Here is a 13,215-nt window from a genome sequence, read left to right on the forward strand (position 1 = left end):
TTCTGTGTCAAGGGCCAAGGTGCTTAGTTTGTGGCTAATAATCCAAAATAACTTTGGGTTATATTGCTGGGGGAAAGTAACACCAAAATACTGTTTTTAACAAACTTAGTTTAAGAATTTTTGAAAACAAGAAGACGAATTCAAACAACAGGCTGCAAAGTAGTAGTGTTATGTGCCTCTGTATTACAACTTGCTCTATTCTGTTTGAAATGCATTGGAAATCAGCCTCCAAATATGCTTGGATGCTGCAGAGAAGAGGAAATATTAATCATTTTTTAATACAAACACTCAAGAAAACATGTGCCTGTTGAAATCTGGTTTCACCATTCCACAGCTGCCTGATCTGCTTTACTGGAGCTCTTAGGAGTCAGTTCTCTTTTTTGACAAGAATACTTTTTATAGAGAAGTGGAAATTGCATCAATCTGTTCTTCCTTCTTTTACAGTGATCTTGTGAATGGGTTGGTGGCATTGATGAACAGCAATGTCAGCAGTCCTGTCAACTTGGTGAGTATGAGTGCTCCACTCTACAGGGTTACTGTGCACTGGTCAACATCACCTCTGTTTTCCTCCTTGTCACTGATACTGATTTCTAGAAAAAATAAATGGAACAAAAAAGGTCTTTCTATTATGAAGAACATATTCTCCTATGTACTCTCTTTATAAATAAGTAGACTAAGCCCCTAGGTGTTGAGATCTTCCAGTTCCAAGAACAGGACAAATCTGCTGGAGTTTTTCGTTTGTTTTAGCAAGAAGATGTATGTAATTAGAATACGAAGGAAAAAAATGTGGGGGGGACACGTGCAAAGTGCACCAAGAAAATGACTGAAGACTGATTTTAGTGGGAAAAAAGCACTGAAGGAATACTTAGCTCTAGATAATTAGAAATTGTTTCATACTACTCTGGATTAGAGGAAAATGTGATAGTATTTTATGGTATAGTTCTCTAATATTGTTTAAAATGCTTCGAACTTAACTTGTCTAGTAAGATTTTTGTTCCATCCTGTTTGTTGTCAGCTTACTCTTAGCAGTGAATTTAAGAACAGAAAAAGAATGCATATCCCAAGTAATTTCTTGAGTATGCCAGCTTTTGCCAAATTAGATACTCAACTCTGCAGGGCAGTTGTTCACTAATTTTCCTTTTCTCCTGTGGCCATGAGTTAATTTCAGGGTTTCTATCCAAAGGCTGATAATGTTAAACTCTTATCACATGCTTTGTCTTCAGAAAATTCAGTATTTAAATCTATATGTATCTTAAGTGCTCAGCTTTAGGTCAAATGAGATGTGATAAAGAAGAGTTTTGAAACGAGGAAAGCTAGGGATGGAGGGAATTGAGTCTGATGAAGGTGAGCTAATGCTAGCAGAAAGTGTTCAGCATTTTATTCTGAAATGTTGATCAGGAGATTATTTGCAGGTTGGTTAAAAAAAAAGAAAAGGAATATTGTATAGGAAAGCAAGTAGCCCTTATGTATTGATATGTAAGCTGTAGTAAATGTAGAAGCAGTTGTTTGCAGATAAATGAGTTTGGTTTCCTAACTTTGCATGAACCAAGAACTTACCATACTTCTTCATGATATCTGTCCTCAACTGGGCACAGTCCTTGAATCCAGATTTCCAGCTGATGTGGTTGTGTGGGCTGCTCAGTGACATAGGCCTTTACTGTGACTGCCAACTCTTTACAGACTGACTTTTTTGGAGGATGACGACACCTCCCTACATACACTGAATTACCAAAGCAAATATAATGGAAGACAAATTCTCTAATGAGTAAGGAGCTTGTCAAAGTTGCTTTTTTTTTTTTTCAATGAAGTAGAATGAATCTTTATGTTTAGCTTTTTCAGAGTTTAACATGCCCCTGTTGGAACCATCTCTTGTCTAGCATGTTGTAAGGTGTTTAATCGTTATTGAAATGAGCATCTCTTATGTTTGTAGGGAAACCCAGAAGAACACACTATCCTAGAGTTTGCCCAGTTAATTAAAAAACTTGTTGGTGAGTATGATTAGTAATTCTTTGTAAAGTTTATGAAGTACTTATTGTCGTTAGATAATTATTACTTGATTAGTGTGTGTAATATGTGGATAATTTAATTAGTCTTTGGATTTCTTAATAATTTTATCAAAGGCATTTAATCGTATCATTAAGTATTAATAAGATAATCCAAATGCTCTCAATTGTCTGTAAACTGTTGCATGAAGAGTAGAATGAATAAATTTTCTGTGTATCTGTGCAATCTATACCCATTAATTTGTATAGTGTTTAGGCAATTTTTTAGGTTTGTTTTGGCACAAGGACAATACATAAATGAAATGTAAAACATGTGAATGCAAATGTCCTGCATAGTATCTTAGCTGCAATAGGGATACTTCAGGAAGGTGGTTCTTCACAGTTGTGCAGGCTGTGGTCCTTCAACTACCATGAAAAACCTCATGCTGTGGCAACAGTCTTTACCTGTTCTTTTCACTGTTTCTAACGGTGATTCTTGAAAGGGTTGACAGCACCTGGGAAGAAAACACTGTGGCTTCCTCTTCATTCTTGCTCTGATGCCTGTAGCAAATCAGAGCTCTCAAAAATGGAAGCAAATGGTTGTGCTTGGTCTTCTAGTGTGGCACCCTAATGAGATGAAACATCCTGCTGCCATTAGCGAAGAGCTTTTAGTCTGTACATTCCAGAAGTGCTTCTGACAGATCTAAAAAAGATGAGTTCAAACATACAACACAGAAGCTGATGCATGTGGTGTTCCCTCTGGAACATAAAAGACTGTTCCCTCTGGAAAATGTGAATCCACAGATCAGGGAAGGAAATGAAAAAATCACAGCACCAAACCCATCAGACACACAGAGTAATTGTCACCTCTGTTTGTCTGTTCACAAACAACTTGATGTGTTCCAGTCCATCCAGGGAGGTGGTTTAGTTCTAAAATGACATGTAAACTATTTGCTAGATTTGGCTAGAAGAATTGGCCCCTTTCTGTGTATTATTCTGAGGAAAGGCAAGTGCTTGGTTATTTAAATCACAATGGAGATTAGGGGCAAAGAGAAACTGAAGCCCTTTTGTAATGCCGAAGTGCAGACAATCATGGAATGGTTGAGGTTGGAAAGGACCTCTGGAGGTCCCTTGGTCGAACCCCTCAGCTCAGGCAGGGCAACCTACAACCAGCAATGGCCTGGAGCCATGTCCAGATGGCTTTTAAGTATCTCCAAGGGTAGAGACTCCACATCCTCTTGGGCCATCTGTGTTTCAGTTTGTGCCCACTGTCTCTGGTCCTGTCGCTGGGCTCTACTGGAAAGAGCCTGGGTCCCTCTTCTTAATCCCCCTATCTGGTATTTATACACATGGATGAAATTCCCCATAGCCTTCTCTTCTCCAGGCTGAAGGGCCCCAGGTCTTTCAGCCTCTCCTCATACTCCAGTCCCTTCACCACCACCATGGCCCTTTTGTTGCTCTCTCTGTATGTCCCTGTCTCTCTTGTACTGGGGAGCCTAGAACTGGATCCAGTCCTCGATATGGATCTCATCAGTGCTGGTGTGTGGGAAAGCTGATCTCCCTTGTCCTCTGGCAGCACTTCTACAGTCCAGGATATCATTTGCCTTCTTTGTGGCAAGTATGTATGACTGGTTCATACTCAGCTTGGTGTCCACCAGGATCCCCAGTCCTTTTCTGCCAAGTTGTGTTCCAGCTGGTTGGTCCTCAGTCTGTACCTTCCCAGATTCAGGACTTTGAACTTGTTGAATTTCATGAGGTTCCTGTGAGGCCTTTCTCCAGCCTCCATTCTCGAGGTCTGGATGGCAGCACAGTACTCTGGTGTATCAGCAGTTCAGTATTGATCCAGTGTTGACCCTTGGGGTGTAGCACTAGTTACCAGTCTCTAACTGATCACCACCCTCTGGGCCTGGCCGTGCAGTTTTCAGTCCTCCTCACTGCTCATCCAGTACTCAGTGAGGGTGTCAAAGACAGTGTCAAAAGCATCACTGAAGTCAAAGCAGGTGATACCACTTCTCTGCCCTTGGCTACTGAAACAGTAATTTCCTCATAGAAGGTTAATAGACTGGTCTGTGAGCGTAGCTTAATTTTTGTGAGTCCCTGCTGAAATCTTTGTGAAATGCTTTGTGAACGCTTGTTGCTGTGGGACAGGTAGATCACCCAGCTGTTGCATGCAGTGCTCCTGTGTCTGTGCAAAGCATTTCAGTGGTTGAATTATGAAGCAGAGAGCTGCAGAAAGACCTGCTGCTCCAGTTGGCAGAAAAGATGTAAATGGAAATCATAGTGAATTGCAGATGATAAATCACAGTGTCTTGTTTAACAGGCAGTGGGAGTGAAATCCAGTTTCTCTCAGAAGCACAGGATGACCCTCAAAAACGAAAACCTGACATCAGAAAAGCCAAGTTACTGCTTGGCTGGGAACCCGTGGTATGTACAGATGAATTACTGTTGTGTGAGAAAACGCCAGGAAACATAGGGGGCTTGAGGGAGAGTCACATAATAACAAGAATTTCCCTTACTGGAATATCTGCCTTACGCCCTCTCCAGAGCAGTTTTAACATTTTAACTTTTTCACTTGCATATTATGAGATTTTACCATTCTGTAAGCCCGATAAATCCTTTGAAGTATATGGCACATAGTTACTTACGTTACCAAGCCCATAGCTAATGGGTTTGCTGGTGTTGCTGCAATCATCACTCCTGTAGCTGGCAACAGGAGTTGGTTTGCTTGGAGAAGAAAGATCTGCCTAATCCCAGGAAAAGATGTGGCTTTCTTTGCCAGCTTCCCATTCTAACTAGCACAGTGGTTTATAGCCTTTTTTAAATTTGCAGACAAAAATCATTCCAGGAAACATGTGAACCTACCTAGTAAATGTAAGCCTCATAATAGAAATTGGATCCAGACCCTTCTGAAAGGGTTCACAGGGGCATCTGATATTAATAGACCATGTCTGACAGCACAAGGGTGATAGCAAAGTGTTGCAAACATAAAAGGTTTAACTTTTGTATTTCTGGCCTTCTTTGTTTGGCACAGGCAGTAACAAAACGTGCTCCAAAGTAGCAGTACAGTGTTGGTACAGCAAGGCCAACAGTTTCTGTGCTGCTGTTTTTATCTTCCTATACTGGTGATGGTGTCAGCAAGCATGTCAGAGCATATGGCTCCTGAGAAAACAACTCCTCTGTTGTTCCTGTCTTTGTATTCTATGCCTGTATTTAAACACTGCAATTTGTAGGATTACAATTATTTGTAGAGGATTTAAGAATATCAAATGAGATACTGGATGCCAGCTTTATACCATGCTGCAAAAGAGGATCTTTAATCCTTACAGACAGAAGGGGCTTAAATGCTGGGTGTTTGTCTCTTTCAATGCATTAGGAATTGAAAGTAGAATTATGCATGTCTGTTTTGATACTAAACACACCAATCATAACCATGTGTGAGATTTAAATTTGTTGGGTTTTTTGACTTACTATGTCAGAAAATGTATGTGCTGTTTTAAAGGTCAGCTGCATCAGCAGTGAGGAGATGTAACCAGCATGTGGTGCTGTTAATACTTAGATTGGCTAAGACTGAAACTCCCTGGCTCCCTTGTGATAACTGTTCTATAAAAGATACTGTTGTGAAATAACCTGGTGTGAACCTAGAGTGATACAATTCTCTCCTCACTTTTGGGAACAGGTCCCATTGGAAGAAGGTTTGAATAAAGCAATTCATTACTTCCGTAAAGAACTTGAGTATCAGGCGAACAATCAGTATATTCCCAAACCAAAACCTGCAAGGATGAAAAAAGGAAGAACAAGACATAACTGAAGACTATTAGTTGGACAGGAAATTTCCTGCTTGACATTTGACGGATGTAATTTTTTTTTAATTTTTTTTTTCTTTTTGCGAGAGAAAGACTTTAAAACAGGTATCATGAAGAACGAACTGGAATTTCATTCTGAAGCTTGCTTTAAAGAAGTGGATGTGCCTAAAAATAACATAAATATTCCCTTTCCCTGCAAATCTTGCCTTGCACTTTTTAAATCTGTCTTTTTATGTAAAATAGAGTAGAAGCATCTTTTAGTATCTTCAAGTTTTATATCTTGATGTGAGATCATTTTGTTGTGACTGTCCTTGACAGTTTTATTTACTGGTTTCTTTGTGAAGCTGATGATAGACACAAACGGGATGGAAAATGCCAATTTATTTATAAAATGGGTACTATAAAATATGAGATGTTCTACTATGCATAAGAAAAAAACTAGTGGTATTGTCAGGTGAGAGACACTGACATCTGCATATAGAAGAGTTTAAAAGAATTCTGTATGAGAGCTTTATGTATTCTTTAAAGGAGAGATTTTTTCAAAGGTTTAGTTTTAGTTGTACACTTGAATTTGAGATATTTTCATTGATTGCCATGGATAAGGATATTTTGAATCACTACTGTGTTGTGCGTACTCTGGGAATAAAGTTAATGTATTATTGGTTACAGTGGTTGAATATGCTATTTTAATAAAATACTGAAACTTCTGTTTACTAGTTTCACGGTTTCACTGTGGGCATTTCTCTGGATTTGCACATCTGTGGATTTATTGTGTGTTAATTATAAAGTAGCAGCCTGTAAATAATCCACTCAAAGTTACTAACTTTGGTCTTGCATTGTTTGTCTCTTAACAGATGTATAGTAAGGGCTGCAGGATGTCTGTTGAAATAGATTGGACAAAACCATCCTCATTTACTCTAATTCAGGTAGTTGATAGTGATGCAGGAGTGTAATATTTTCTTTGAACCATGGAGCCTAACTTCAGCCTTCCTGAGGAAACACTGAGGAAGTGTTTCTATTTTAAGCAATTACTAAATTTCCAGTAAATGCTTTCAGCTTTGGTAACTATGCCTGTCATCTTAGGAAAAAACAAAAAAGCCCACAACCAAACCAGTCAAACAAAAAGCCCCCTCCAATTCCCCTTATTTTTAATAATTCTCCTAGTTTTTAAAACATATATTGGTATAGTGCCACTCAAAATTGAAAATCCGGAATCTCATCAAGCAAAGTGACTTGACTTTATCTCATTAAAGCTTGATGTTTTTATTAGCCTTTGAGTATCTTTAGGTTGATGGTAAATTGGGAGTTACCAGTAGTGGTGATGTTATGCCCAGCCTTGGGAAGACCCTGAGAGCAGTGTGGCATTTAGGCCCCTTTGTCTGAGCTGTCTGCCAGAGCCTCATGGTGCTTGCATGGCTTGGAGTCTCATCCAGTCTGTCTGGTGGTAAAGTGCCCGGTGAATCCAGCAATGGTGGGGTTGCTGCATTCATTGCAGTGCCCTGCCTGGAGTGGGGCTGCAGGGATTCTTTTAAGACAAAATGGGTTTTTCTTGCTCACAAGTGCACGTTTTCTTCCATTGGAAATCTCCCGTGCAGCTGAGATGGGGAGCCAGGGTGCATTTTTCTGTCTGGATTCAGAGGTGGAATTCAGATATTACACATTACCTCTATCTTTTCACAGCCGAGCAGCTTGAGATCTGCTTTTTTTGTTTGAAGCCTTTTTCTAGGTACTTGATCTGGGCCTTTATTCCATACTAAATTGCCTGAAAAGTACACCATGGTGTGCTGCTCCAAATGTGCCTGTAACCTGTCATTACTGAAACACTCACAAAGCACAGCCTCTCCCTGTACTCGAAGCCACAGCTGGACATGTGTGAAAGTAGTGCCCACTTCTTTAGCAGTTCTGTGGAGAGAACTGTTAATCAGCTCCCAGCATGGTGGTTTTAACCTTTAAAACCCTTAAGGTGGAGATTATATTTGGGGGATGATGCTCTTTCTCCTTAGATTTCATTCCTCGTGCAAATTGTGCCATTGAACACCAAACTCTGTGAGGAGATGAGACACAGGTGCAACCCTGGTCCAACATTCAGTGCAGCCTTGGAGAGTAAATGGGAGCTCTGGCTGCCGTGTTACTTCCAGGGCTGTTTTTTATTTAATCCAGTGACTTCAGTACTAAGTATGTGAACTTGTACAGGCACAAGTGTGCTGCTACAAACTAGCACAAAACGTGTATGTTCAAGAAAAATAATCTCCCAGGAAGTCCGAACCTTTCGATACAACCAAGAAGGATTTAAAAGCTCTTTAGAATTTTTCACAGGCTGACTTCCTTCATAAAAGGAGCAAATTGAAGAGAGCCAAGTGGCTGGTACCAGTACAACCCATCTGTGGGTGTGTGTGATGCCTCCCACTGGGCCCGAAGGACAAGACTTTCCTCATATACTGTTTCAGAGGTTCCTGGGTCAGCTCCCATACTCTTTCTAAATAGTATCTTCCAACAACAGCAGCTGAGGCAGCTGTTGCCCTTAGGCTTTGAAGCCAGTGACTGGCCTTGGTGCTGATGAGAAAGGCATGAATCATGTTAAAACAGAGTCGGCTGGTGCTTTAGACTGAAAGTCTGGGGTACTTTGAAGTTTTGTCTGGTCTGAAGTGAGTCTTCAAGAAGGCAGATGAAGTTTTGCATGTTGGGGCTCTGCTCCCATCTGGGGTTAGACATCTCAGCAGCAGAAAGAGGCATCAGGTGTATTGGGAACGAAAGAGCTGCTGCCTCTCCAGAAGAGCCACTTTTGATGGAGGACAGTAGAATATAGCTCTGAAAGCTTGGAAATAGAGGATTTGGGAGTGTATGAAGCTGAGATATGCTTCCCCCCCCCCTCCCCGGAAAACTTGAGAATTGGAATTTTCTGCCGTCATCTGGTCTGGCAGACACAGTAAAACTGACATGACCAAACTTGAGGTGCCTGTTTTCTCACAGTGATCTGTACAAATGGGCAGCTCAGCTGGTGTTAGGTACAAGTCCTCCCCTCTCAGTAGGAAATACACAATGCAGCAGAGGGAGCTGGCCAGCTTGGTGCTGGTGAGTGAGACCAGCTTTCCAGAAGGAAAGGTGTGCAAGGCACCCACTGCTGTGTGTTCTTTGATCCTCACAAGGAGGACCACTCCTGCTTCTGGAGGTTACTACAGCATGAGATCCACAGTTGGATTTTTTTTTTTTTTTTTTTGGTGCATGATGTACTTTTCCTTTATTTCTCTATGTAGGCTGCTAAGGGGTATTGTCAGTTACATTGCTAGTCTACAGACAAGCTACAGAGGGGCTTGCAGACCTAATTTATTTTAAGTCATTCCATGAATGTGTAGAGAAGCCTCATGCCTATCTTTTTGCTATATGGGGAAGTAATGATCTAATAGTTTCTGTGTCTAAGGTGTTTGTAGCTTCTCCTAACCTGTACAGACTCTGGTGGGTTTAGTAGCCAGTGAGTTCAGTGCCACCTGGGTATTAAATTGTCTTAATCTATTTTTTTCAATAAGTTTTTAGAAATGTAGTATATTGGGGAAAAAACTTCACTTTTTGTCAGGGTTTGAATTGAGTTTCAAAGTTGAAAGAGGTATAATTGCCTTAGAGAACAGGCTACAGAGGACAAAATGAGGCTTCGATTAGTTTGATGGATTGAGCCAGTCCCCAGCCTTACTGGTATTGAGTTTAGTGCTACTTGAGGCCAGGAAGTCCCTGAGGGTTGTTAGGGGCTGGTCAGGGGCCACTTGTCCACAGGAAGAAGATGCTTTGTTAACAGCAAGGGAACTGTATACTCGACACTGCTAGCCCTAGCAACCATACATCCCTTCCCTGAAATTGCTGGGAATGTAGCCGCCACAAAGCCGTAGTTCCTCTGATGTGAGCGTTTCCCTGTGCAGGGATTTCAGGTGACCAAAGAGAATGCCTTATTTGCAGCTCTTGACTCCTTAGAGCTACCAGGAAGAGCAGCAATAGTTCTGAAGCAAAGCAGGGCTCCTTCTGTATGGCAGGAGGCTCCTGAGTGCAACTCTGTAGCAACAGGGAGGCTTTGCTAAAATAACACTTCCTATTTCTTGCAAAAAAACCAGATTTTGGTTCTCTGTTCCTTGTCTCAGTCCTCTCGCTTGTTTCATAATAGCAAGTCTGACAAGTCTTTGTCTGTTGCAGTGGTCCAGGCTACCACTGAGTTGACCAAGGAGCCACAAGGCCCTAAAACAGCAGCAGTACTCTGGTGGGCAGATGTCAGTGTATAGAGGTGCCTTCTTGGTTAGGGTGACTTCCCTTAGGCCTCCGTTCTTGTTATGTAGATTACCCTTTGTTATGCAGATTATCCTTTGATGGTTGGCCCATTGGCCCTCCACCTCTTTCTGCCTTACATAGTTCCAGTTCCAGAATGTTCTCCTTTCCTCGACACCCCATTGGCCTTGTATTCCAACCCCTCCCTTCGTGTTCTCCCATTGGTTTATGCATCCTGGCCCTGCCTACGCTCCTCCCCTGGATCCTTGTCCCATTGGTCCCTGGCCCTTTTTCCGCCCCTACTCCTCCCTGTATTTAATCCCTGGACCCTCCATAATCTGGGCTCTTTGTCCCTGGATCCCTTTATGCTCAGAATAAGCCCTGCTCATGGAATCCTACACAAAGAGCCCATCTGACTTCTTTGCCTCCAGTACTGCCTGCTGATTGCCTGTGTGTGTGTGTGCGTGTACACCTACCTCGGGTGCTGAGCGAGGACACAAGAGCTATCTGTGCTCTGCCCTAAGCGGACTCCTTGTGGGACACTCGGGGATCGGCCATGCTGCCTCGGCATCTGATTCATGAGCATGGGTGTGGCAAGTTGGTGCCTGAACAGGGACCCTACTACATCTTGGTTTGTTGCCATTTACAGCCTGGGACAAGCACCAGCTTGTTTATTCTTGCAGTGTTTTCCCCAGATGCTGACATGCTCTTCAGCAAGGAGCAGGATCCTCTGAATGCCGTGGTCCATACCACAGCTGAAGCAGCTGGAAGGTCCAAAGCACAAAGCACAGGGAACAGTGTCCTTAAGTGCTGTCCAGGCCATGCACAGCAGTCTGGGCTCTGTCCACCCCACTGCAGAGAAAGCTGCTTTAAGCACAGAAGGTGACATCTTCCACCTGGGAAACAGTCCTGGGATAGACACGCTCAACCCCCCCATCCCAAACAAGTTTGTGTCACAAGTAAGAACTTAAAGGGAATGATGACCTGTCACCCTCCAAAAAAGAAAAAAAAAAGAAAAAAGAGGCTGCTGCTGAAGACACTGAATTTGGAGAGAACAATCTCAGTCTGGGCTTGGGGAAGTGTATGAGAGTGGCTGTGGGGACACAGCAGCAATGCTTCTATGCTGTGGCAGAAGGGTTTGCTGGCAGGCGCTACCAGCAAAGGAGGCAGCACTGCCCTGTGAGTCTGATGGATCTGCCTGGCTGGCACCAACAAACTTGGGGATGTTGCAGCATCAGGCTTTGAAACATGAAGCACTGGAGCATGGCCAAGGTGTTCCTGCTCTGTAGGGAGCCACAATGAACAATTGCTGCTCTTCTGTCTTGCTGGAGATGTTACATGATGTCAGTGCTGGGATGGCTGAGGGTGATGGTGACATGAAGGGCTCTGTGCTGCCTGCATAGCAGAATGGAAGTGCTGAGAGGAGGTGCACAGTTCTGTCTATGTTTTGGGACAGAAGTAGTCAAAGGAAATTAAACTTTGAAGTACTCCATGCATATCTGATGAAATTTTTTCCCCAATAGTCTTCTTCCTTTTGCCCAAGCCTGATGGCTCATCCTTGCTCGTTTTCCATCATTGCAACTGGTGCACTGCAAGCAGGTGCACCCCTCTGCAAGAAGGACGGTGCCTTCACTTCAGAGCTATTGCCTTGTGGTGGGTGACCCCAGCCAGCAGCAAAGTACCCTCACAGCCACTCCCTCCCCCTGCCCCAACAGGAGAGAATTAGACACTCAGGAATGACTACTCTGAGGGCTGAGGTAAGAGTACTTTAATGAGTGAAGCAAAGAAGTGGGAAACCCAGGTGATGCAAAGGCCACTCACCATCTCTCCTAAGCAAGACTGGTGCTCACTCCATCTTTCAGAAATGGCTTCCCTGGAAGGTAAAGCCCCCACCCTCTTAGTCTTCTTCCCAGCTTTTAGTGTTGAGCGAGTCATTATATCATTTGGAATTGGCCAAATGTTTGGGTCAGCTCTCCCACCCATGTCCCCTCCCAGCCCCTCACCCACTCCTAGCCTGCCTGCTGGGGAACAGTGTGAAAAACAGGCTGTGCAGGCACTGTTCACCCAAAAGCAAAAACATTTGTGTCCTGCCTACACTGGTTTAGTCACAAATCTAGAACATGGTATCGTACATGTTCTTACAGGGAAAGTTAACTCTGTCCCACTACTCAACCCTGAAACACAATATAATGGAAAAGACCTTTTTTTTTTATTTTTTCTCTTGGAGAATTCAGAAGACAGAGACCGTAGACTTGGTTGTGAGCCTGAAAGGCACAGATGACTAGACTGAGTCAGCCTGCAGGAATGGACAGAGTTTACAAAGGCCTAGGGAGGGATGGTCTTTATTTACAGCACTTTTTTTATTCTTCCTTTTTCAGCAGGTCTGAGTTCCCAATTGTAAATTCTGGGAAATGATGGAAATTATCAGTGTGGTTCAAACATTGCCAAATTCAGCATACTTTTTTGATAATACACAAAATGGAAATATTCTTCTAGGAATAGGTGTTTTCCAACTGTGCAAAAGAGTCTGTGCTTGACTCAGAATATGATTATTCCATATTTGGAATAAAGGCTCTCATAGTGAGGAAACACACCAATTTAAGCCAATTAAACTGGCAAGGATTCTGCCAAGATTAAGCCTAGGGAAGGCTGAGGGTTTGGAGCATGTTAGACTAGCGTGGATGCGTGTGTGCAGAGAAGTGACTGTGTTCATTCAGTTTGGCTCTCTCAGCAAAGAGCTGTCTCCTGGGAAGTGTTCCTGCAGGGAGCTGGATAGTGTTGGGCTGCATCTCCTAGACACCAGTCCGTCACAAAACGAGGGTTTTGAGCAAAAGATTGGGAAATGCACTCAGAGTTATGAAAGAAAGAAGTGAAGTGTAAAGAGTGGTGTTGCCATGATCCATGCTTTGGAAATTTCCTGTAAGCTTTAGATGAGAGACTGCTAAAGCATCCATGCTGCCTTCTCTGACTGCTATAGTTGGTAGAACATATTTAATCTCTTTATCCTGATTCTTCAGTTCCAGAAGTCATGGAGGAGGCAGCCTTCCTCACCTGCCCCTTCCCTGTCCTCTACATTTGTCAAGTGGCAGCAGTGCTTTCCTCTGCTGAGCTCCTCCTGAAGCCCCTGACAGCTGAAATCTCCTTCCTACGCTGATATTGCTGTGATACAAAAATGGGTTATGTTT

General features: G+C 42.8%; 1 protein-coding gene across 2 annotated transcripts in view; it reads left to right on the forward strand.

The window, feature by feature from the left end:
• Window positions 1–6,492, forward strand: part of UXS1 (UDP-glucuronate decarboxylase 1) — a 57,282-nt gene extending 50,790 nt beyond the window's left edge. For both annotated transcript variants that reach the window (XM_042039657.1, XM_042039648.1), the window contains exons 12-15: window positions 445–505; window positions 1,931–1,988; window positions 4,303–4,406; window positions 5,659–6,492. In XM_042039657.1, coding sequence (XP_041895591.1) covers window positions 445–505; window positions 1,931–1,988; window positions 4,303–4,406; window positions 5,659–5,790 — 355 coding nt within the window. In that variant the 3' untranslated portion in view covers window positions 5,791–6,492. The remainder of the gene's footprint in view (window positions 1–444; window positions 506–1,930; window positions 1,989–4,302; window positions 4,407–5,658) is intronic.
• The last annotated feature ends 6,723 nt before the right edge of the window (window positions 6,493–13,215 follow it).

Source organism: Corvus kubaryi, unplaced genomic scaffold, assembly GCF_017639235.1.
Source record: "Corvus kubaryi isolate FWS band 111438036 unplaced genomic scaffold, C.kubaryi_AGA036_p1.0 133, whole genome shotgun sequence".
Classification (NCBI taxonomy): Eukaryota; Metazoa; Chordata; class Aves; order Passeriformes; family Corvidae; genus Corvus; species Corvus kubaryi.